The 25,818-nt window shown below is 45.7% G+C and overlaps 1 protein-coding gene across 4 annotated transcripts in view; it reads left to right on the top strand.

Moving 5' to 3' along the window:
• AUTS2 (activator of transcription and developmental regulator AUTS2) overlaps positions 1-23,156 on the top strand; it is a 1,138,147-nt gene extending 1,114,991 nt beyond the window's left edge. For 2 of the 4 annotated variants that reach the window (XM_054589696.1, XM_054589694.1), the window contains 9 exons: positions 2,466-2,561; positions 5,223-5,294; positions 6,540-6,569; positions 8,251-8,322; positions 11,687-11,828; positions 15,105-15,182; positions 16,128-16,211; positions 17,384-17,606; positions 19,982-23,156. In XM_054589696.1, the coding sequence (XP_054445671.1) occupies positions 2,466-2,561; positions 5,223-5,294; positions 6,540-6,569; positions 8,251-8,322; positions 11,687-11,828; positions 15,105-15,182; positions 16,128-16,211; positions 17,384-17,606; positions 19,982-21,230 (2,046 nt within the window). In that variant the 3' untranslated portion in view covers positions 21,231-23,156. The remainder of the gene's footprint in view (positions 1-2,465; positions 2,562-5,222; positions 5,295-6,539; positions 6,570-8,250; positions 8,323-11,686; positions 11,829-15,104; positions 15,183-16,127; positions 16,212-17,383; positions 17,607-19,981) is intronic. The other 2 variants (XM_054589697.1, XM_054589698.1) reach the window with 2 other exon arrangements.
• Positions 23,157-25,818: the final 2,662 nt, after the last annotated feature.

Here is a 25,818-nt window from a genome sequence, read left to right as displayed (position 1 = left end):
ATGTATGATTTTCTTTAAACTCATTCTTTATGAAGAAGAATGCTTGTTTTACACAATTTGAAGAGCATGATTTGGAACTTAAGTTGGTACCAACCTAAGTTAACTGTTTAGTTACTCATAAAACAAGGACTTCTCTGTATACAAAGACCTTGAACATCTTACCATGATATTTTGATTATGGAGTGAATACTGCATCATGTTTACCCTAAATTTTGCAAGTTTCTTTGCTCAGTGGTTTATTTGTGTTTTTTAAAAAGAAACCAGGCAGAAGGAAGTTTATTAATTGCTTGTAGCCATGTTGATTCACCATACTCAACTATTTCTACTTCGATTTTTGGATAGTGTTATTATTTGAATAGAAATGCTACGTAATAGATCATCGAAAGCTGTGAATTCATTCATACTTAGAACCAAATAATTATACACTGTATTAGTCCTGACTGTAGCTGAAAAGTCAAGACTAGAAAATACTAGAAAACAGTGAGAAACTAGTCTAGAGACATTTGGAAATAACATGAGGAAGACCTCTTCTGAAAGGGACGAGGAAAGTGAACAGGCGCGCCTGGGCCCCACGCCGTCCCAGCACTGTGTGCTCCGTGGGTTCTGTGAGACCAAAGCATTTTTAAATAGACATGAAAATCCAGTAGGCCTGTGGTTTCCTCTTTGGGCCTTTCTCATGAATGAGGCCATCTTAATAGGTAGGCATCAGGTCTCTGCCCTTTGTCATTACCTTACTGATTTAAGTTAAGGACCAGCAAACAAAGTTATCTTAGGGAAAGCTAGCGTGCTCAGCAGGTGACTGAGATCTGCTTCCTAGGACCAGATGCAGTGCCTTTTTATATGCATATTTCACAGAGAGTTCTAGAGTGAAGAGGGAGAGTAAGTCCGGGGGCCTGATCTTTTGAAAGGTTTATGTTTTATTACTTAGATACTTCAGATTTTTAGTCAAAGGAGGGGGGTAGTTAACCATATTCTAAGAGTGTCAGTAACAGAATCAGGCAAAAGGAAAATGGTGAGAAAAACAGTTTCTTATTGAAAACATTAAAGTAAAAATACCCACCTGGAGGCAGAGTAATAGAAACAGAGTGTGTTTTAGTGTGGCATGTATTTAATTACTCTGCTTCATACAGTGTACTGTGGGAGAGTTATTTCATATTATTAGTGGTAGCGGATAATATGTGAAGTACTTAGTCGCCCTCGCTTTGGGGATTAGGACATTATAAGGGGAATTAAGATGCAATGCACTCAAGTATCTAATACACAATTTTAGACTTAAACATAGTTTTAAATGAGGGCACTTGGCTTGCAATCACTGTTTAAGTGGATTTAGTTCAATATCAATTAGTCGGAAAAACTTTGCTGCATCATTGCAGGGAGCAAAATGAAATAAAGACCAACGGAAAAAAGAATGTGCTCTGAAAACAGGATTATAAAATGTAGATTTCAGTCATTACCTAGAAATAGCTAACATAACTGCAATATTAGGAAAAGCTTGAGTTACTCTTGTACTTTTGATATATTATACAACCATGTGGGTGGGACGTTACTGAAATACCTCTGTGGCGGGCGGTTTGATCAAAGTAGGAACCAAAGCAACAGAATCTCAAAAATACTAAGTTTTTAGGAGGAGGGAAAGATGTGTTTGCATTACCTTCACCGTTGCCATGTATTTCTTTCCTCCATTGTGTTGTCTGTAAACTATTAATTCAAGAGAATGTATGTACTCAATTCAGAATCATTCTTCTCCCTTCCCTGAGGGGCTTCACGTCAGGGCTTGGCTTGAGTACCCGCCAGTGAGCTTGTCCATTTTATAGAAAAGTGGGCGGCTCCCCTGAAAATCTATATTGAGTTCTTTTATTTTATCCTTCCACAAATATTTGTCATCATTTTAGATGAGACAATTAAATTGTCCTTTGGAACTGCCACTTCTAGAACAACCTAATGAAGCAAGGATTGTGAATATTTTCTCATTTCCTCAAACTATTAAAAATCTAAAAGTACTAATTGAGTTTTAATGATATAAAATCCTGGAACTCATAAAGACTTGCTTCTTTTTCTTCCTTCTTTTTTTCCCTTTCTTTTTTTCTTTTTCTAATTAACTTGTAATTTTCTGGGCATCTTGTTCAGCTCAGCCCCCCTCCTGTTTTTGATATGCATTAAAATCTCCTACCGTTTAGGACTTGTATCCGATTTAACAATTAATAATTAGAAAAACTCCCTTACTAATGATGTCCTCATCTGGGACGTCATTTGTTGGCTGATTGATTCTGAACTACTTTTAAGTTTTCGAGTTAAGCATTCATGGCACATCTGTGTGATCATTTCATCGTGGCTTCTTGACTAATAGCATCGAACTGAGATTACTTGGCTTGCTAATGTTGATGTCTTTCTACGGGAAGGGAATTGGGAGTATATCATTTGCCTCCTGCTAAAAGCTTTCTCTCCCTCTCCGTCTTTGGCCGCAGCTCTTCCATTCCTACCCGCCTGCAGTATCGGGCATCCCCCCCATGATCCCACCCACTGGCCCCTTTGGTTCACTACAAGGAGCATTTCAGCCGAAGGTAAGAAACCTTACAGCGGAAACACACCAGTGTGTTTGTACGTGGAGCCTCAGGCTAAGCCTGTGGGTGGGTTCTGCATTGTCTTGCTTGTATTTTTTCTGATCCAAAGTGATCGTTGGGATTAGAGTAAGAATATTTTTTGAAGTCCATTTCGTTTTAAACTTTAGTCAAATTCAGTTTTCAGTTTGTACTACCCATGTAATCTCAGTTGATCTAGGATCTTCTGTGCTTTAAAAATATCAGAATATATGTGTATATTCTCCACCCATGTTGTGGACACAAGCTTCCAGTCAGGAATCCTAGCAAATGTCAGATACACGTATGTGCGCCAGGGTGTCCTTGAGGTACGTATTATTCGCAAAGATACAAAGGGGAGCCTTTATTGATTTTAACAGAAGGGAGGAAAAAGGTTTCAAAGTTAAAATTGTATCTTTTTAATTATCTTTCTAATAAACAGGCGCTCCCATTTATTCTCCCCCCTTCCACCCTCCCACCCCCCGCCGCCCCATCTGTCCGCAGTGCAGCCTGGGGTGGGGGGCAGGGGGGTTGGTGGCACCGCCCTTTGCCGGTGGCCTTTCTCCCCTCTGCCCCCTCTCGTCCTCCCTGCCCTCACCTGCAGCTTCACACTTGCCAAGGTCAAGGCTCTGTCATCACTTACTGACATTCTAGTATGAGATTCACCTTTTACCCTTTATAATAACTGTATTCTTTTCTACCTAGTCAGCGGTATGCTGCAGAGGGTCAGTGTAGAGCAGTAACTCTCAGAACTCTACCATTTGGTGACTCTAAAGCTGCTACAGCCTCTACTTTATTTACATACAAAAAATGCAAAATGCACTTTTCTTGTTAGGAGCCAGTCTCAGATTTTAAGGTAGGAAATTTACTGTGTGTAATTTGGGCGGGGGGGAGGGGTCCCATCTCATTTCTTAGACAAAACCCCAGTTTTGGGCCAGAGTCCCGCAGGATAAGCACAGATTACATTTCCAAAGACATGTTGCCTTAATACTAGAAATTGGAGAAGAAATTAAAAAGCATTAGGGGTTGCATGGCTACACCTTAGAAATCGCATTTACCTGCATGGGATTGCAGTTTATAAGCCAGGTTATAGATACATGGCGCTTCTCCAATGGCGACGTTAAACACCTCCCGTCTTAGCGTAAAATGATGGTGATTTTTAAACTCCTTCCCCCCATCTGCTCATTACTGCTCCCTCGGACCCTGGTCTGTCCCCTCTCGGTTGCAACAAATCTCTCGTGTGTCCCCAAACAGACTGGTAGGTCATTTAATAAATTAGACTATTTCCCTCACTCACAATTATCCAATCACACAGAAAACTACATCTGGGCAAGAAAGTGCCTCTCCTGGAGTTGAAATAGGCCTTTCCAGGCCATGTTACTGATTGAATATGCAGATTGCAGTTCATTAGTGGAGTTCTTCATATGTATGCAAATCAGTCTGTTAACACTCCAGCTTAATTGTTGGTTGTACAGCCGCTGATTGCTTTCCTTTCTTTTCTTTCTTTTTTTCCCTTCTCCCCTTAGGCTTTGTGCCTAAACCTGAGCCCTTTTGCCCCCTGCAAGTTAACTCCCTGGTGTGAAGGGATTCTTAGAGGTTGTGATCTCTTAAATAAAATACCTGGTGAAAAATTTTTTGAATCCTTCGCCCGCTAGACAGTAGTGACTGCTTGTGCCAGAAGTAGGCTTTTTGTTGCTATTACTGTCCATTCAAAGGACAAGAACCTACAGATAAGGTTAGTGTTATTGATGAGATTGAAGAATGGTGTGGGAATAGAAAAGAGGAAGCAGAATCACCTTAGAAATCATTTAATGTAAGTCTGCATGGTCCCTAAATTAGGTTCTCTTGTCCCATTTCCACCACTGCTAATGAGTAATTACTGAGTGTAATTCCTTGTTATTGTCTGCCAGTTAAAATTTAGAGAGTTAGCTTAATGTCTGTAAAACACTTTCTGTTATTCTGATGAGGAGCACCTGATAGAGCAAATTAGGATGATGTTCACTTAAGCATTTCTTGGAATATTTGTTTGGTGATAAAGCAAAAAGCACAATGACAGAGCTGTCAATAACTCGGAAGAAGCGGGGTGTCGGGGTTGCACTTCCGTGTGTCGGTTCTGTTTTCGGTCCTACGCTGCTCATTGCAGCCGCGCGGGGCCTCTGTGTTTAGATGCCATTGCTGGGGAGGGCAGTCCCTGACCAGGGTCCCTTGAGAAAATAGGGCGTGGGTCCTGATGGAGGGCATGTGTGATCGTGGGAAAAATGAATCTGTTAACTCTTGTGTTGCAGAATGAAAACGAAAAATTGGGACAGGGTGAAAAAGGGGAAGGGATTGAGAAGTACAAGTGGATCATCACAAAACAGTCACGGGGATGTACAGTACAGCATGGGGACTGTCGTCAGGAATATCCTGATAACTATGTACGGTGCCAGGTGGGCACTGGGACTATCAGGGGAAATACTCCGTAAAGTCTATGATTGTCTGACCACTATGCTGTACGCCTGAAACTATACAAAATAGTATCGAATGTGAACTGTGATTGAAAAAGGAAAACAACATTTGACTTCTGTAATTTAGACTGAAAGCAAAGATCTTGCTTTCGTGATTCATGTTACATGCTTCCTAAGCTGTGGTCTGGTTCATTCATAGACATCCAACCCTATCGATGTTGCCACTCGCCCTGGGACAGTCCCGCACACTCTACTCCAAAAGGACCCGAGGGTACGTACGAAGTCAGGCTTGACCTCAGGTAACAAGGCGGGCACTTTGCGTGGGACGGCCAACCAGTGCTCACACCTTCTTTAGCTCAACTGAATGAGCTGCTGTTTTAGCTGTCCCTTCTCGTTTGTGGAAGAAAATGCCAGTTACTCTTAGAAAACAAAATCTCTCCTGCTCTGCCTTGGCCACACAGTATGCTGAAGGGAAAACAGGAATGGCTTCCAGCCTAAGACCAGCATTTCCACCCTACTATTTGTGTAGTTACTGCTCAACCCATCTTCTCTGTCTATATTTCCTTACATTTCTCCCACACAAAAGAAATGGCTGTAAAATGTTTTGAATGGAAAAGCACTGAGCGCTTGATTCCCTGGAAGTCAGGACACGTGCCCTGCTTCCCGGGGTCAGGACGCCCCTGCGCCGCCCAGCTGTCCGGGCCCTCTACTTCTTATGTGGTAGGGACCCTGCTGTGCTCCGGAGCTAAATAAAATATCCACTATGCTGTGGTTATGTTAGTTATTCATAATATGTATTCTCTACATACTCTCAAAGAAGAATTTAAAGTTATACGATATATATAACCTTGTTTCATTGACTGTTATTTACATTCATCATAGCAAATGTGAAAAATGATTACCTTTTACAATATTGTCTTTTTCCCTGGGTAAGGGCAGTCAGAAATTGATGACGAGAGTTAGGTAGAAGTTTAAAATGACTCAACTATGTAAGTATTTTTATGACATTTAGTGAACTTCTTTCAAATGTCTAATACCTCTCTGTAATGTGCAATCCTCAAATTAAGGGCATTGGCAGAGACCACCCAGATCTGCCGTGTGTCTGGAAGGGCACCTGTCCCCAGATACTGTCAGTATCCAGCCTTCCACGCCCACGGCCTGGTGGCCCTTCTCCCCGAGACCTGTTCCGTGTGGTGTGGAAGGGCCGCTCGGGGCAGGGAAACTCCTCAGATGTGCAGCGTGAGCAGATGATGTTGCCAGAGGGCAAATTGCTATTGATTGAACTTGTTCAGGGGGCTTGTCAGTGTAGATGTACCAAGGCTTGTGAAGTGGGGGAGGGGACATTTGGCACTTTTGATGGTGTGAAAATGGGTTAATTATTCTCTAAAAGGGCTTCATTTAAAAGTAAAATTCTAACATTTTAATTTCCCCTCCTAATGAAGCACTACAAATTTGTTAATTAGAGCAATTGTTTGAGTGACAGGCATGTAACCAAGTTGTCATTTTCTCTTCACAGTTGACAGATCCTTTCAGACCTATGTTAAGGGTAAGAAAGCTTCTTCTAGAACTGTTTTTGCAACCTCTGTGTGACTCCCTGTGGGTTAAAAATACGAATCCGTTATGAGGAACCAAGCCACAGAAACGCTGGAAGGCAATGTTGGAATGACATGTTTGCTGGGGTGGGCTTCTCGGGTAGTATGATTACAGTGGCCTAAGTTGTTTCGCTTTGGTGTTACAGGAAGCCAGGCTGTTGAGGTAAAACTAACAAATAAAATACAACTGAGTCAGATTCCCTGGTAGCAGTTCTGGTAAACGGGTTGACTAATGGGAACTTGGGGGGAAAGAATTCAGCTATAGGCCAAAATTAGGAGTTCTGCTGTCTCTCTTGCACCTAGAAAACACATACATCTGGGCCTGTTCATTTTGGCTGCAGGCTGCCTCATTCTGAAGTGAGTGATGTTGACTTGTCACAGCCGTTCAACCTGCTTCTCTGGTACAGAACAGGGTCACCGTAAACCTTGGTTTGTTCACATCTTTAGAGTCTGGAGAGTGGCCAGCAGATGACCTCTGAGTAAATGCTGGCTGACTTGGTGGGTCAGGGCGGGGCGAGAAAGTGGGTAGTTGGATGGCAGATGGATAGCTAGTATATTACCTGTTATACTTAACCCATTTCCAGTGCATAAAGTAATATAATTCAATTTTTCCAAAAGGGAAAATAAAAGGACTGTGTCATTGCTTATATATTTAGAATCAGCTCTTTCATATAGAAACCAGCAGTGTCTGTCCTTTGCCCACGTAGGAACGGGAATGGGGGAATCGTTCCTCCTCACCCACCCTGCCGTCACTGAGCGCACAGTTGGAGCCTGTGGGTAGATTGTGTTACAAATCAGGTGGGGAGAGGTGGTCCTCACCCATCAGGTGGTGAGACAGAGCACACTCACAACGACCCCACTGCTTATAAAGCAGGACCTGAAATAATTTGAGAGCTGTGGATTGATACACTCCCAGAGGGTAGAGGAGGAAATTGATACATGAAGAGGTCTAGAGAGTAGGAAGGACTGAGTTCCCGACCTTGCTACCAATTTTTTTTTTCCTTTTTTACTTAGAAGGGGGCAGTGCCCGTCCACATGAATGGATAGTTTACTTTTAACGAAGCGCTTACGCTTACGGGAACTGGGCTTCAATAAAAACGTGGTGAATTTCTTTGTCTTGCTTTGAGGGTAAAGAAAAGCCAGTGCTGGAGGAGGTTACACAGGTTCAGGACCCTCTCTTGTTTTAAACTGATTCACAGACATTCACTAATTAGCTCTTCTGAACAGCCCATTTGCATCATAGCATGGCCGCATTTGTTAAGTAGGGCTTCCCACTCTTGCGGGTCTGCCAGCTGGCACCGGAAAAGAGAGAGAGAAGAGACACAACGTGGGCTTCGGGCTTTTGCTGTCCTATCCTCGGTGACCGGGGAGGGCCGTGTCAGTGGCGTCCCCTGAGGAGTGGCTGCCAGCTCGGGCTCCCGCGGGAGGCAAGGGCGCTGACTGCAGCTCCCTCAGGCCTGGGCACGGGAGCGCTGCTGACAGAAGGCACTTGGAGGGTACAAAGCACTCTTGTTTTGTGGGGGGGTGAGGGGGGGAAGCCCCTGTAGCCAGAATCTGCTGAAGGCTTTGGGGAAATGGACGGCGGTTTTCTCTGAAAGGCCTTCCTTCTGACCATGCTGCTATTTCTTGTTTCAGAAACCAGGGAAGTGGTGTGCTATGCATGTTCACATTGCCTGGCAGATCTACCACCACCAACAGAAAGTCAAGGTCAGTCTTGCCTTCCTGGCCTTGGGGGTGGGCACCCTGGCTCGTGGGCATGTGATTTCCCTGCTAAAGAGGCATTTAAACTGATTCTGCTGGCAGGAAAGATCAAGTCTCTCTTTGGAAAAGCTTTTTGGAAATCTTACTCTTAACTAGGGAAACCACCAGCTAAAGGACAAAGCAAAAGCAAACTGATAACCCTGTGATGACTTTTTTCCTTTAAAAAAAAATGATTTTGACATCTTTGCTATAAAGAGTTTAAATATACTGCATTTTGCTGTGTATACTGCCCTCCCATGTAAAATCCACACCCATGTTTTTGGCCCCAACTTTCAGGAGAAGAATCTTTCGTTTTAATTTTTTGATTAGTTTTTTAGTTTATTTATATTTAGATACTTGTTTTTTGTATTATGAAGGAATTTTAGCATTTATTTTTTAACATATTATGGTACAAGAAATTTTATGTAACAATTACAAAACAAAATAGATAGAAGGTATTTCAGGTACTACCCATGTACAATGTGCATCCTTATTTTTCCTTCAAAAATTTGGGGGGAAAAGTACACATTATACACAGTAAAATACAGGCAGATTAACTCCTAAAGTAAACATTTTGGGGAAATACGTAGGCCAGATGCCTCCTTGTTGACTTGACTGTACATCAGGACAGGATTAATAGCGGAACATCAGGGCGTCTGAGGTGGAATGGAGCCAAACAGGAAGACTTACACATGTGAGTTTTCTTTCCTATAACAATGAGTGCATTCTTTTCATTTCATGGCTTTGGAAAAATGATCTAGTAATTTAAGCTCTATATGATGCTACAGAACTTCCGTTAGCCATGCATATAGTGTTGAAAATGAGTCTTCTAGAAGTAGTATTTTGTTTTCAGTGACCTCTCCACACCCCATTAGTCCTCCTGGTGACCAGTGCCAGAGGTGAGAATACAGTCAGTGCTTGTCAGACCACTGTCTGGCCAGTTACCTTTCCTGCGGGTGATTTTCCTTTTTGATCTGTTTTCATCCTACAGGTGAATACAATGCATGCTTTATTTACCAGGCTGTTAGGACACAATAGGGAAGCAGCCAGGGACTTCTGCAGGTGACCAAATGTGGCGTCACTGGTTGGCTTAGAGAGCAAAGTAACTGACAAGTCCAGACTTTACAGTCTGGATGTTTACAGTGTGGGTAACTACACCTAGAAAAATGGGGGGAAACAGTCACTCCAGTAATTCCAATAAGCTTCAGTTAACCCATTTTTCAAATAATAAGCTTTCAGTCCTAACAGCATTTGGGAGCCAATATGAGAATAATCAGAGAGTGATAAACACAGAGGGAGAGCCAGTCACCACAGAAATGTTTTTTCATTTGTTTGTTTAAATGGTTCAATGATTTTTTTAAAAGCCAGCTTCAGTGATCAAGGCCACTAAGATATTTGCCATGGTGTGCTGGTGTCTTCTCACACACCCTGCCAATGAGTTTTGCTCACCTTATTGTTCGGCAAGGTTTCATGAGAAACCTTACGGTTTAGCTTCGTTAGGAAATGTGTGTGCTTTGAAGAGCTAACTAGATTTTGAGCCTCAGTTCAATTCACTTTCTGTCCCCGGATGAGGTGGTTAGTGGAACAGTAGGTAAGACTGGTCTTCCTGTAACTCCTTTGGTGAAAAGAGTTGAAGGGTATAGTATGTGCTCTTTTAGCAGCTTCTTTTCCATGAACATGCCCCCGGCGAATAAAACCTCCATTGTCCCAGTTGAGTTAGGAAGGCCTCTTACACAGGAGACCGTCTGTTCTTCTTCCCTTTCCAGCAAACTCTGTAATCCCCAAGTGCTGTTTTGCTTCATGGACCTAACTTGTGGTTAATGGAACTGTGCTGTGTACCATGCAATATTAGCACTAAATAATTTGGCAACCAAATTAAAGGAGCCATTCAAAAGATTTTTATAGATTCATAGTGAATTAGAAGCTTTGTCTTGGGGTTTGGCTATTACTTTATAGTGGGACTTCCATGACAGTGTTCCCTGTAGATTTGAGCAGAAATTACATTGCCCTTTTTCTATTACATTCATTTACTCATTCTTTTAGTCACCCACCAAATGTTTATCGAGAGAGCCTGCTGCCTGCAGGTTCCTCACTGTGCCAGGCTCAGAGGGCACCCATCCGTCTGGGTGTCTAGTTGCTTAGACATCAGTAGTGAGGATCAATACGTGCATAAAAAATGGTGAACGTGCCGCCTCCTTCTAAGGGGGATGGCTTCCAGCTTGAGGTGCTCAGGCTGATGTCATTCTAAATAGGTATGATGGGTGAGTGGGCTCGTGGCCCTCAGCAGTAAGGGAAGAGCACACTTTTCTCTGATTCTTGCATATGCTGGATCAGATGGCACCCTGTTGACTGTAATATACCGCGGTACAAGGACTTATTTTTAGCAGAACATGAAGGAGTTTGAGATGGAATGGAGCCAAATGACCTGAGAGCGTCAGATGAGTCTGAGAGACTGCAAGTGTGAGAGTCAAAACAGCCTGCGAGCTGTGAAGAGGGGAGACTGGAGAGCAGGGAGGCGGTGAGGAGGGCAGGGAAGCTCGGAGCCTTAGAGGAAGGTGAGCTGACAGATGAGCTTGAGGGTGGAGATGTAAATGAGGAAATGGAGCGATTGCAGTTGATGGCAAGCACTTCACAGTAAGAGAGGTTCTCGGTGGTTTTCTGGTCTGGACTGATCTCCTCTTCTTAAGTAATTGGGGATAGTAGGCAAAGAAAAGACCCCTATTAGTTAAATTAATAACCCCACTTAGTTTGTTTGGTTTTTTAAAATATGTAACAGTGATCATTTGAAAATTAGCTTGTAGGCATGCAAATATTTCTTCATAACTTTCAGTTCCTAATGTACTGTGATCTATTAGAGTATGTTAAAGAGTCATTAAACAATTAATTTACACAGAAGATTACTCATGCTGAATTCCTAATAAAATGAGCTTTAAAATACTATCATTTAAAAACTTGCTAAAATGGGCCTTTACAGCGAATGATCAGCTACCTCGGAGGGATGGTAGTCTGAGTAAGGAGAGATAGGATTTTATTCCTCAGACTACGTAACCTCAAAAACAGAACACTGATTTCACCGCTCGGCATTCTGACCCGAGAGACAGGCCCTCCCAGTCGCGAGCCCTGCCGCCCTCTCTCAGGCTCGCCTGCCTTCCCAGGCTGGGCTGCTGTGTTCTTGCGGCGTTCATAAACCGCAGCGTGACCAGCGCTCGGAGGCCGGGCACACCGTCCAGTTTCCTCCCTCAGTCTCGGTCACTTCATTAATGTCTGTCTTTCCTGCCATTCCTCTGGGGATGTCATCTTTTATTCCCTCCCCCCACCCTTGCTGCTTTAGAAACAAATGCAGTCAGACCCGCACAAACTGGACTTTGGACTGAAACCTGAGTTCCTGAGCCGTCCTCCAGGCCCCAGTCTCTTTGGAGCCATCCACCACCCCCATGACCTGGCACGGCCTTCGACTTTGTTCTCTGCCGCTGGTGAGTTCAGAGGGACAGGGGAGAGTGGAGGAATGTTGTTCTCAGGAAGCTCAATAAATTGTGTTTGCGCTCGGGGCCACCGCTCCATCATTCCCTAAAAAACACAATTTATGCCAGCCTGCAAGGCCACGCCGTAGCACAGGGAGGGAAGTGGAATCTCCTTCATTGATATGCCCTTCTTCATTAAAGAAAGAAAAAAGATCATCTTTCCCTTAGGGGACTCATATTGCTTTGGCTCATTATTTGCTTCTATATTAAGCCAACATAACTCATAAGCACATCAAATGCTATTGAAAAAAGATCAGAAAGCTTACAAGGGCAAATCGGAGGGAAACGGTGCCAGGAGTTTGCTCCCAGTGCATGGAGAACGCTCCGTCATTTTGCACCGTGACGCTCAGTCATGCTGTGTTTTGAGAGTCTGAAGATAAAGAAACACAGTTGACCCTTAACACAGTTTGAACTCTATGGGTCCACTTACAAGTGGGTTTTTTTCAGTGAATACATAAAGCACTGCAAATGTATTTTCTCTTCCTTAGGATTTTCTTAGTAACATTTTCTTTTCTCTAGCTTACTTTATTATGAGAATACAGTATATAATGCATGTAACATACAAAATATGTGTTAATCGACTGTTCATGTTATGGGTAAGGCATCCAACAGGCTATTAGTGGTTTAGTTTTGGGAGAGTCGAAAGTTACGTGCTGGTCTTCTACCATGCAGACGGTTGGCATCCCTTACTCCTACGTTGTTCAGGGGTCCACTATGCATTATGATACTTGCTGGTGGCATGGTCTGTGAGAGGGAGGGTGGGTGAATCAGTTGGTTGCTGGTTGTCTCTGCTACAGAACTTAGTGTTATTGCCTGGTTGGTTGTAATAGTGCAGAAGATTTAGGGGACAGGGTGTAAAACACCCAAAAGAGCTGTTCATTAATGATTCCGAATGCCCACGTGCGAGAGGCTCTTCGGTGTGCCAAAGCGGGGTCGGGGCGGCTAAGGGTGACTGCTTCGGGGAGCCACCCCTTTCTGCTCCAGGTGCTCGCAGACAACACGCAGTGGCTGTGAGGAGTATTAGGTGGATGAGAACATAGTTCATTCTCAAAGGTCCCTTATTATTTGGGCATTCCTGAAGCTATCTTTAGGGCAAGTGCCTGGCATAAGACTCCACTTGGTAATACGTGTAAATAACTCCACTAAGCTCACTTTAGTGACCAGCTCCATAATTTAATACTTACATGCCAAGTAGAATTTATTCTTCTGGCCATGAGTCTCCAAGTGGCTCCCTATTTCTCATCCTTAGGGAACAAGTTTCACATCCACCCTGCCTGCTCCCTTCCCAGGCGTTTGTCCAAGAGTCATTTTTGGTAGACCTAACGCTCTCCCATTCAAGAAAAGAGAAACACCCACATTGCAAGAAATCATCATTTTAATGGGCTTTGTTGCCAAAGCAAGTGAATCACCCTCGAGGGGAGATAGAATTTGCTAAGGTCTCAGGTTTTTCTGTCTTTTCTGTCTGGGGACATATTTGAAGGCTTTGTTACCATGACACCTAGGCTCTGAGACAGGGCTACATTAAGAGCAATTTTGGAGAGAAATAGAGAGATTTCTCCCTGGCTTCCATTTGAGCCAAGGGGATGAATTGGTTTCTTTTGCTTCAATAATTCTGGAACTGCAAGGCACCCTGGGGGCCGTGGGCCGAGCAAAGCTCCAGTCCTCACGGAAGCATTAATTAGCTTGTACCACACAGACAGCATGCAGCCAAATTTTTATTTAGCCGGCAACACTTAATACCTAATGAATATGCTGGGCTCCGTTGCTCTGTGGAGATGGGGTAACGTTTTTGCCCTTTCTGGGTAGAGAGTCAGTCACCTGGGGCTGAACAGAGAACCGCTCGCGACCAGGGAAGACGTGCCCCCATGCTCCACACCGCAAGCCCTCAGGCCCTCGCAGGTAGGGAGCGGCAGCCCAAACATAGAGGGAGTTAATAGGGTCTCAGGGAGGGATGGCCCTCGTCCATTTAATCTGTATTTCTGAAGGAACTTGTTCGTAGGAGTTCAGTTACAGTGCGAAAGATTATAAAATAGCTATTAGTAAATTCATTCAATTCCTGTTTCTACTTCTGTTCCGGAACATAATCTTTTCCCGTGTACACACTATTGGATTTTGACCCAAATGGTTATTTGGTGAAACTTTGAGCTGATATGTATAATTTGCACATACTCGTTAAATTCAGCCACTTTTGCCTTACCTTTGGGCACTGAGGCCTGAAGTAAACTAAAAAGGCACCTTCAGGTGACCGTGGCCCAGCTGTGGTCTAGAGCCAGGTCTGCCTCCCACACAGCGTGCCTCCGCAGCCGTCACCTGCATGGGCACCAGCCATTGGGTGCCCGAGCTCTCGGCGTACTGTCCCTCTGTGAGTCACATGTCTGCACTCTCTCTCTCTCTTTCCCTCTTCCCTTCCGCAGCTTCCTTCAAGAAAAGGATTTAAGGGATCTTAAATACATGTTGTTTAAGGCAAAATAGAGTAGAGAAGGAAATGTGGATAAAGGAAAGACCGCAAAGTTAGACCTGAGTTCTCTGGTGGGCAAATACTCAGAGCCAGTTACAAGATTCTTAGTGTCCAGAAACATTTGAGGAAACTCTCTGTTCCTGGCCCTGAAGAGGGAGCAGGATCAGAGGCCTTCATCTCCCCTAATCCAGCATAACTCCCAACAGATGGTCCCGTGAGGTTGGGCTTCCGAATGTCCTTCAACACAAGGCCCTGATGACTAAGACATTTTCAGGAAGAGAGATCCTGTGGTGGCCCAAAGCGGAGCGACACAGCTAGGACAGCTGCCCCGCGGCCAAGGGTCGTGGAATGCCTTTCCACAACGGGCTTGCTGCGAGCGAAAGCCTCCTCCCTGGGATGCTCTGTGAAGAACGCCTTTCATGGTCAAATGCTCTCCTGATAGAGCAAGTGAGCCCGTGAACAGGACTGTGGCTCCTTGCCCTTCAGTAAAGAACTTACTGAACATTTTTTAACCTGGTGTTTCTCCAGACTTTTTTAGCTATAGAACCTCCCCCACTCCCCGGCAGTCGTTTTAGGGGTTTCTAATATTGTGTATCAACATCTTTAAAAATTTGCACATTTCTTCTTCCCCTGGGTATTGCCCGGGTAGACTCCAGCCATGTCCTTACTTTAGCATGTTCTCTCCTGAGGTCCTGAGGCAGCTAGGAGCCAACTGCATTGTAGCAATCGGCTACCAGGAAAACCTAATTCCATTGTGTTTGACATCATAGGTGCTGCACACCCGACTGGGACCCCTTTTGGGCCACCTCCTCATCACAGCAACTTCCTCAACCCTGCTGCTCACCTAGGTGAGTTGCCCATAGTGACGGGAAGTGACGTGTGTTCTTCAGAAAACCTTTGTTTACTGTACCTCTGCTGCACTTCTGGCAAGTTGGGCATAGCCCTAGGCACCTCGCTTACCACTTACAGAAATGACAGTGACCTTGTAGAAGCCCGAAGAGGTGTTGTCCACGTCCGGGATTTCAGCACCTGTGCTAGCGCATTCTTCAGGGAGTAGACGCGTGGTCTGTAGTGTTGTGTCTGCAGGCGCGGATGTGTAGTGGGCAGAAGCCACACCTCGGTTCCTCAGGGCTCCGCGTCTGCAGCAGCCTGCCCGGCCCATCAGAGGAAGGTTGTGAACTCTTGCCCCGTGTCTATAGGCACATCCTGGAGGCGGAAAGAAAGACGAAATGCTGTTTTGATGAATCATTACCCATTATGTTTTAATCACTTCACATTTCACTGCCTTATTCATAAGTCTCTTCCTAATAATAAAGGTGCATGCTTTGTTCATGGCCTTGATTTGGTATTTTCTGCAAAGGTACAAGCAGATGGAAACAGTGGTGCACCCACCGACAGGGTGTGTCTTCCGTGAGCCTTCAGAATTTCACCTTAGATTGATTGTAAGGTGTCATCTCATTTCTGTCCATTGGAGCCCACACAGCACATTCCTGGAGGAGGGGAGACGGAGGCGGCATCTTAGAACATGTGGCTTGAGGCATGTTCCCCACCTGGCAAGAGAAATGGGGCAAAATGCACAGTTCCAGAAAAGAGCTTGTGTAAATATTTTGCTAACCCAGTGCCTGATGTCAAGTGCAGTGTAAACATCACCTGGTAGGAGAAGTAGGACAGATCAGGGCTGAGCACAGGGAGGCCTGGGTGCCACGTGGCTGCCCCAGCCCCCAGCGAGCTCTGCCGTGTCGCCCACACAGCGGAGTCCTGCAGCCTGTCCTTCTTCCCTCTCTCGTTCGCAGAGCCTTTTAATCGGCCATCTACCTTCACTGGCCTGGCAGCGGTGGGTGGCAATGCCTTCGGAGGACTTGGAAATCCTTCAGTTAGTGAGTACCTCTAACTTCTTAAAATCTGTCTTGGACTATTTATGTCCTCTGACCTGTCTGTGGCTCAAGACCTTGCCAAATAAAAAGAAACTATGCCCTTGGGAAATAGGGTTTTTATCATTGCAAACACAGACCTTAACAGTGGGATTAGGTGGATGTGTGCACTTACAGCAAAATCAACTTTTTAGGGCTCGTCCACTGTTAATGTACATTACTGAGAGTCAGGAAAGGAAATGTAGTTCATTGAACTCCAGAAAGTTTGCTTAAATTCATAGTTTCATCCACATTCCCTCTCTGCTACCCCGGGCTTTAGCTACAGATCCTATTAGAGGTGAAAACAACTTTTGAATGTCGCCTTGCTTTGGCATTCGTGGGACTGGGAGAGCTCGATGAAGAAGAGCAGGGTAACAACCCCAGGCTCAGGAGAGTGAAGAGCCGGTGACATTTCTTGCTCCACAATTTGGGAGGATCGGATAGTTTTCTGCTACTGAAAACACTGTCTCAAATAGGAAAACAGTTGCAACACCTGCTCATGTTCCAAACATGTATTTAGTCACTGAATTTAATACACTCAACCTGTTTTCTTTCACGTCATCTATATGTCACAGTCTCCAGGTACAAGAGACCTAAAACGCCGCGTAAGCAACCATGACAGTTGCATCTAGTGTGGAGGCCTATGTATCTGTTTAGGTCACAGCGCTGACTAGTGTCTGGTGACATCAGTTTGCTATCATTGTGGGAAGAGTAGCAGTCACGTTGGCAGGGCCGCGGTTGGTAGTGGATAACCCTGAATCCTACTCCGAATTAAATATTATTCACCGAAGGCACACCGTCAAAATATACCCTCTGCATGCTTGGGACTGCTGCATGCACAGATGTGTTTAATTAGGTAATCTTGACACCTTTTGGTCCCTTTCCTTTTGAATTGTCCCCCTCCCACCCCTTTGCCTTTGGGTTAGAAAGAAAAAAAAAGAGAAAGCTGTGAGCTGCCTTTCTAGTAGTAGGACAAGTTCCTCTAATGAATTTGTTAATCTCCTTTCCTTTTCCAGCTCCCAATAATATGTATTCATTTTAACTCTGAATGCTGTTAAAAGTTTTTTGGTAAGTACCTTCATTACAGCAGATTATATAATTTCTCTTAAACCTTTTTGTTCTCCACTTCACCATTTCAGCACCCAACTCAATGTTCGGCCACAAGGATGGCCCCAGTGTGCAGAACTTTAGCAACCCTCACGAGCCCTGGAACCGGCTGCACCGAACGCCTCCGTCGTTCCCGACCCCTCCGCCCTGGCTGAAGCCAGGGGAGCTGGAGCGTGGCGCGTCCACTGCAGCTCATGACAGAGATAGAGATGTAGATAAACGAGACTCATCCGTTAGTAAAGATGACAAAGAAAGGTACGGAAAGAAACCGCTCTCGAGTCCCACTGGGGGAGCCCGTCTGTGCCAAGTACCGGCCGCCCGCCCTCCCTGCCCCAGCCTTGTGCTTCAGCTGGTCCTGTAGCCTCAGCTCCTCACGCGGCCGGGGCCGGCGCAGAGCCCGGCCCCCGCGTCCCAGAGCGCACGCCCTCGGCCCCGTAGCGCATTGTGGCCACAGAATGTCACCCTAGCAGAGCGAGACAGTCCTGACTCAGAAGCACTGACACATGCAGACCCTCCAAAGTCCCTGTGAGCATTAGTGAATCCAAATACAGATCTTTCTCTAAAAGACAGCGAGTTGGAGCTTTGGACCAAACATACACAGCATGAATCAACACCATATTTGCTTTCTAGTTTGTGCAGTCCATTAAATCATCCATAGGTTTCTCCTCTTTTTGTTTTCTTTGAGAAAGTCATGTTTGCATTGCCTCATCATATTTTTCTGAAATTTTGTTCAAATCCTGGGCTCTCACAGATGACTAATAAAATTTTGCTCACCTAGATTTAGAGAAATGTCAATAAGCATTATTGGTTTGGGTTTGTTTTGCTAGTGGATAATTAATTTTACTAACTGTTTTTTAATCTCTGCACTTGGTAACTCATGCCTAAGAAAGAAGTAGCCATAAAGAGGAAAACGTCTTGCGGTATTTTTTTTCCGGAGAATGGCCTAAGCATTCTTGACAATGTGCCCCCCCCCCTTTTTTTTTATTTCTTCAGGTTATTTTCATTTCTAACAAACTGATAAGCAAGGACTACTCAAGATATGCTTGACAGAAAATACCTAATACCAATTCCCTTCTGGTACTTAAAGACTCAAATATGATCCAAATTCTTATCTCTATCTCCAAATTTTTTTTCTTTAACTGTGTGTGTGTGTGTGTGTGTGTGTGTGTGTGTGTGTGTGTGTGTAGTATGTGTGTGTATCCTAGTGATGTAAAAGAATTCAACTTAGCAGGCTCTAAATGTGACAGATTAGTAGATGTTCATCACAGGCCATCATGCTCACTGAGTTCTTTATTATAAAAGAAAAAGACAAATTTTCCTTTAGGACAGTACGGTGAAACCTTCTTAGTCAACGGGAGGACCATTTCTCACACTCAGCTCTGAGCCGTAAAACGCTAACGTGAGGCGCACCTGCCGTAGATGCGCCTCAGCCCAGAGCTCCCCTCAGAGGGGGCTGTCAGTGTAGAGGAGACAGGCTGCGGCAGCAACTGTTCACGGCGTTCTTGATGGAGTCAGAACAGCCTCTTGGATGAAACTCAGGAAACTTCATAAAACATGCTCTTCTTTAATCTTACCTTTTAAAGATGCTCCTCTTCTTAGCCTTTGCATGTGGGCTAGAAACAAAATTTGTAGGGGAAATCTTAATTTCTCCACTGTGGGGCCTGGCCGTTGCAGAGCCAGCGCGGGCAGCGTCCTGCGGTCCCCTCGCCCTCCCACGTCTGCCTGGGCGGCCCCCAGGCTTGCCGGACTCTAGTCTTCCCTCTTCAAGTTTTACCTCATTGTCATTCTGCTGCTTTTCGTCTTCTGCCTGGTAGTCTTAAGCCCCCACCCAGGACACGTCTCTCAAATTCTTTCACATTTCCATTTGTAGGTGCTCTTAAAACTGTTCTCGATTCCCCGAAGGAGGTTTTGTGTTTATCAACCTGCTTTTCCTACCGTCTTTGTCTGTCTTCTCACCAGATTTTACCTTTCTTACCCTTCCTGATGCCAAAGTACTTTTTGCAACCCCAAAGCCCTGGAATTGTGGTTTCCTGCCAACACCCCTCACACACCACATCTTGGAGACTGCTCTGTCTCCACGTTTCTTCGTACTTCGTTTCCCTGAAACCCGCTGTCTGTCCTGATGTCAGGACAGAGAACATCTGTAATAGTCACATTAAACTCTTATGCCACTGGCTCTGTATGACAAAGTTGGACAAAAGATCATATTTGCATTTAGTCTCTTAAAACTTTCTTCTCAACACTAACTGACCCTGCGACTCCAGTCAGATGGGCAGTTTTGCCACATCACGGAGCCTAGGGCCGCACTGGGCCCCTCGGCTTTCGGAAAGCTCTTCCTCTGCGGTCTCGATCGAGGCACGTGACTCTTACATACAGAGAGATCTGATTTTCCCCCGAGACTCCCCACTCACCCCCATCACTAGCACTCCACCCCCATAAAGCTTCCTCTCTAGTCTAGGTAAGTGAGACCAGGGTGGCTGGCTTTGCAGGACAGAGGGCATGTCCGGCCACCTTGGTGACCGTGGGAGCAGGCCCAGCCCGTCCTCCTCACACCGCCATTTCATCGGCAGCCCCTGGCCAGGCCAACAAGCCCATTTCATTTGCTTCCTGTCTCCCTCTTTCTCCCTCAGGGAAAGTGTTGAGAAAAGACACTCCAGCCACCCTTCACCAGCACCTATCCTCCCGGTGAGCACCCTGGGACACACCCGCAGCTCCACTGAACAGATCAGGGGTCATTTGAACACTGAGGCTCGCGAGAAAGACAAATCCAAAGAGAGGGAGAGGGACCACTCCGAGTCCCGCAAGGACCTGACCGCCGAGGAGCACAAGGCGAAGGAGGGCCACCTGCCCGAGAAGGACAGCCATGGCCACGAAGGGCGAGCTGTGGGCGAAGAGGCCAAGCAGCTGGCCCGGGTGCCGTCGCCCTACGTGCGGACCCCTGTCGTGGAGAGCGCCAGGCCCAACAGCACCTCGAGCCGCGAGGCTGAGCAGCGCAAGGGCGAGCCGGCCTACGAGAACCCCAAGAAGAGCTCAGAGGTCAAGGTGAAGGAGGAGCGCAAGGAAGACCACGACCTCCCTCCGGAGGCCCCCCAGACCCACCGGCCCTCAGAGCCGCCGCCCCCCAACTCCTCGTCCAGCGTGCACGCGGGGCCCTTGGCCTCCATGCCCATGACAGTGGGGGTGACAGGCATCCACCCCATGAACAGCATCAGCAGCCTGGACAGGACTCGCATGATGACTCCCTTCATGGGCATCAGCCCCATCCCAGGCGGAGAGCGGTTCCCGTACCCTTCTTTCCACTGGGACCCCATTCGGGACCCTTTGAGGGATCCCTACCGAGAACTGGACATTCACCGGAGAGACCCGCTGGGCAGGGACTTTCTGCTAAGGAACGACCCTCTCCACCGTCTCTCGACCCCACGGCTGTATGAAGCTGACCGCTCCTTCAGGGACAGGGAGCCTCATGATTACAACCACCACCACCACCACCACCACCACCCTCTGTCTGTGGACCCTCGGCGGGAGCACGAGCGAGGGGGTCACCTGGACGAGCGGGAGCGCTTGCACATGCTCAGAGAGGACTATGAGCACACGCGGCTCCATCCTGTCCACCCGGCCTCCCTCGATGGACACCTGCCCCACCCCAGCCTCATCACCCCGGGGCTCCCCAGCATGCACTACCCCAGAATCAGCCCCACCGCAGGGCACCAGAACGGACTCCTCAACAAGACCCCTCCTACGGCAGCGCTGAGCGCGCCTCCCCCACTCATTTCGACGCTGGGGGGCCGCCCAGTCTCCCCCAGAAGGACTACTCCTCTGTCCACAGAGATGAGGGAGAGGCCGCCTTCCCACACTCTGAAGGATATCGAAGCTCGATAAGGAGAGAGTGGGCGACGGAGGAGGAGGGAGAAGCCTCACACCAACACAACGCCGGACTTCAGAGAGGGAGCGAGCCAGAGGACTCCTGCGTCATTAACACAGACTGGGGACCAGAAGCCCCCAGCTCTTCCCCATGTAAACAATGTATAGCCTCAGTGCAGATTTTGAAATGTTTTTGTATATTATATGTTGAGATTTTTCAGATCTTTTAGCCAAGTCATATGTTCTCATGTGTCCAACTCTTTTGGTTTCTTATATAAAACTTTTTGATTTGAACCAAAACAGTGAAGATGACAACACACACCACTGGTGTTAACTGGGGAGAAAACAGACCGCAGCCCACACAGTCCACCGTGCGAAGCTCTTTCAGACGAGAAGGGAAGGCCGTGTACATAGTTATGTAAAAAAAAAAAAAGATTGCTTCGTGAGCTAAGGGTTCATATATGCAAAAGGGTAAGATGAAAGCTTTACTTTGTACAAATGTAAATAGGTAAAGATTAAGTAACATAATACATTAATACTTCTTAAAATGTGCTATTTGCAAACTTAATATCAGTGAACACAGTCGGCTACGGCTGCGTTCTCATGTATTGTTATAGACAGCTAAACCCTTCAACTATGCAATGAATGTTCGGGCTTTTCACAAAAGCCCGCCTAACTCAAAGGAGCCTTTTCAAATCCATTTACAACATACTTAAGGTCATATTTTCCCTGAACAAGCGCTTACGTGATAGGACTCTGTTTTCCTTGCTTGTTTTTTTAAATGGAGAAACATCCTGTTGTGCACATTGGACCCCAGGCTGAAACTTTGCATCTGAAGTTGCTGCTTGTGGGCTCCTGGGGGAGAGTGCCACCCGGAAAGGCCAGAGGACGTGAGCAACCAGGGCCGGGGGGAGGGGGGCAGGAGTTGTCAGATGCCAAAATCAGGGGACACAAATAGGTCGCCAGCATCTCGTCACCATCAGTCATGTGATTTCACACACACCTCATGTGGGAACCATGCGTTTTTTTAGTGTGTCCTATTTCATATCTGTACACACTTCCTCATTTTGTAATGAAATTTAATTACACCCAAACAGATCCTGAAAGAAAGCTTCAAGTTTTCTCAGATGATGGATATGTTTTCATTGTATTCGATAACTGACGGATTGAAGGGGCACATTTCCTAATGTGACTCACTGTATTCCAGTTGGTAATAAAGTCTGGGAGCAGCCGTAACAGGTCAGCCTCGTGGAGCCGTGGCGAGTTACAGAGGGTGAAAGGTGGCAGAGACGCAGTCTTGTGTGTGCGTGCGTTTTTAAGTTTGCATCAATCTTAATGTCTCTTCATAATACTTTTATAATACATTAAGCCTCTTGTCTACATATTTGGAGAGAATATGACTTTACTAGCAGAGAAATACAATATATCTTGTCTACTGGACTGTAAAATATATGTATGAAATAAAATTAGTTCCATTTGGTCTTCTAGTATATTAAAGTGCTATCTGACGTTGTTATCCTGTTTTTGAAGAAAAAAAAAGTTAACTACAGACCATTGTTTCTAATAAGCAGAGAGATCTATTTTAGTAGTAAACTGAAGGTTTAGTTGTGAGCTTCAGATTTTTTGTGAACTCCAGATGTTGTGCAGTGTTTTGTTTTTTTTTTTAAAGACAACAATTAAAAAGGAAAAAAAATCCAAGGAATATGTACACTGGAACTGTAGTGGTAGCTTTCAGTATTGTAAAGAGATTGTTCTATACAGACCTTTTTGCTGTTTATCCTGTATGTAATAAAGTCCTTTCTAGATCCTATGTGAAAAGAAAAGTGAAGCGACTGAATCTTCAGCATGTTCTCATCGGCGGAGCCTTCTTGTGTAATGTAAACTGTGCCATGTTATTAAAAAATGTGAACTAAGCTTTCAGCTGCCTGTTTGTGTGAGATGGCCATCGGGACCTCAGGGGAGGAGCCATTCTTGCAAGACCTGGCTCTTGACACACCTTGAGCCCAGCCGAGCAAGAGCAGAAGGCCGACCCGCAGCAGCTGGCCGTCCCGCCAAGCCACCAGCCAGTGAGTTTCTGTAGCTCTTTGGGTCCCAGACAGTCATTGGTAGGTTTTTTGTTTTGTTTTGTTTTGTTTTTTAATGTATGCTCTAAGCAAAATACTACACATCATGGGAAGTGTAGTATTTTTGGATTTATATATGGTGTGTGTATAGGCCAAGTTAGCAAGTGCCCTTTGTGTCTCAGGCCCCCTTCAAACCTCAGCATTTGCTTCCTCTGCATTGAGGACAAATCTCATTTTGGGCCTTTGACAACAGCCTTTCTTGCCTGTTCCTTTGCATTTCACTCAGTGGACTCAGAGGTGTTATGTAAGACCTTCCAGATACTTTTTTCTCGTGTCTCCTTTTTCTGTGTCTTGCTGAATGACATGGCTATCTCTCATCAGTTGGCAGACATCTGCCTCATCTTCAAAAATCCGTTTTTTTTAAGATGTAAAAATTGTTAAACTTTACTGTGTCGACCTGATAAAATTTCTGCTTGGATTGATGTTTCTATCTTACTGGAACAAAAACAAAGGAAAGCAGTCCATGGTAGCAGGATGTGGGCGGCTGCCAAGTGAGCATTAGAAGTGGAAGTGAAGAGAAACCAGGGGCTCTGGACTGACAGAGGGAGCCGTGGGCTCCCGTGGCTCCACAGGGCTGTGTGGGAAGTGAGGCACTGGAGATCCCTAGGTGGGAGAGCCGGCCTTGCAGGCTAGGAGAGCTGAGGGTGGGTGGAGCAGGAACTGCTTGTGTACAGCCCACTTCGCTCAGCTTTGCTTTTATATGTTATACCTAACTTCCACACTAGAGAAAATAACTTGAAGAAAAGCTAGTGGCTTGGAAAACGTGATAAACACTGTGGTTTTCCAAATCAGGCAATTCTTGGGACCTTCCAGACACTGAGCATGACTGACTGACAGTTCGCTGTCTCGGGCAGCCTCAGCCTTCCATTGCTCACCTATTTTCATGTCGCCATCTGCAATGGCAGGACGGAGAAGAGCCAGCTCTCCAAATCAGTCACGGTATTTAATCCCGGGGGCTTGATGCAGCTCAACCTTTGCATATTTTGCCACTAATTATGTTCAGCTCCTTGGCATTGATGGGTTCCAGCACCAATTTGATTTCTTGCTAACCTATAGATGCTCTAATTATCTCCACAGTCTTTGACTGACAATGATCTTGTTACCTTCTAATGGTACATGACAAGTAAAGTAGCGAACATAATGATGCAATAATTATCATTTTGGAAGGATATTCACAACAGCACTTGCTGTTTACCCTTTTTCTGCCTCAATCAAGGTGGATGAGATGAAATAAGATGTGACTGTTGATATTGCATGTACACGTATAGCATAAAAAGAAGTTTAAGGCAGAATTGTGCAGTGCACTCAGTCACGCAGTGAGGGTCCCTCCAGACCTCCCTGTATCCACACCGAAAAATTATGCCTCAGTGGCATTAAATCTGTTGAAGGAAAGAGGAAAATAAAAGTGACGAGCTTTTTCACGTTATTTTTTAAACTTAGCCTCTTTTTTTTTTTTTCCCTATGAACTTCTGAGCAGTTTCCTAGATACGGAAGTATCCTTTCAATAGACTAGGGTTCTTTATCAGATAGAAAACTATATCATCAAAGCCACTTCCACACTGTGAAATTGCTGGTCTTCCTTTGGCTGCAGCACAAGTACACGGCAAGCTTTTGTATCTGACATGAACTGCCAGAAGCCTCTGAGAGACCTTTTGGCCAGCAGGCAGGAGAGCCGCAGCCACCCTGGAGCCTTCCAGTCAGTGACCTCGAGCAGCCACAGAAGCTCTCTGCAACTGTTTCTTAATATGTAAAATGAGACCACCTGACCCTTATAAGACCTGAAGACAGGCAGATCCTAAGTCTTATATACAGGGGTGTGGAGGGGGTTTTGGTGTGTGCCTTCCCAGAGCCAGTGAAATTTGTAGCCTGGATAGAGAACCACCCACACGAAAGAGAAAGTAACCATTTCTACAAACTCTGTCCCAATTACGATGTGACAAAAAAACTCTTGAAAAAGAGTCACTGACATTCGGCAGAACCAAAAGGAGTGGGGTTGGTGCTTCCAGGATTTCTCACCTGGTGTGGCGGGGGGGGGGGGTGGTGGCAGTGTCTGGTTAGAGCACCTAAAGTGCTGTCCATCTCGGTCCCCACCCACTGTCGTACCTGGAGTGTAGGCCAGGTGGCGCTGAGCCTCCAAGCCATGGTGGCATCTGAACGTGGCCCGGAGGAGCACTGAAACCTTCAAGCCTGTGCCCAGGTCCTAGGCAGGGACTGGGCAACAGGCCGCAGCTTCTTCAGTTTTAACTTGATTTGTCGCCTAATAGTTGAGGCTTCTCCAAGCTCTATTTGGACTTTATATTGGGTTGGCTAAGAAGTCCATTATGTTTTTTCCTGTAAAATAAAAGACACATTTTTCATTTTCACCAATAACTTTATTGATGTGGATATTTTGAGTGTGGCAGCTGCCTCCCGCTATTGGCTTCTAGTGGGCAGAGGCCAGGGGCGCTGCTAAACATCTCCCGATGCCTGAGTCAGCCCCGCAG

The sequence above is a fragment of the Pteronotus mesoamericanus genome, unplaced genomic scaffold (genome assembly GCF_021234165.1).
Source record: "Pteronotus mesoamericanus isolate MK-2021 breed Mesoamerican mustached bat unplaced genomic scaffold, CSHL_Meso_final scaffold_167, whole genome shotgun sequence".
Taxonomy (NCBI): Eukaryota; Metazoa; Chordata; class Mammalia; order Chiroptera; family Mormoopidae; genus Pteronotus; species Pteronotus mesoamericanus.
The sequence above is the reverse complement of the archived record's forward strand: the minus strand, read 5'-3'. Positions and strand labels throughout refer to the sequence as shown.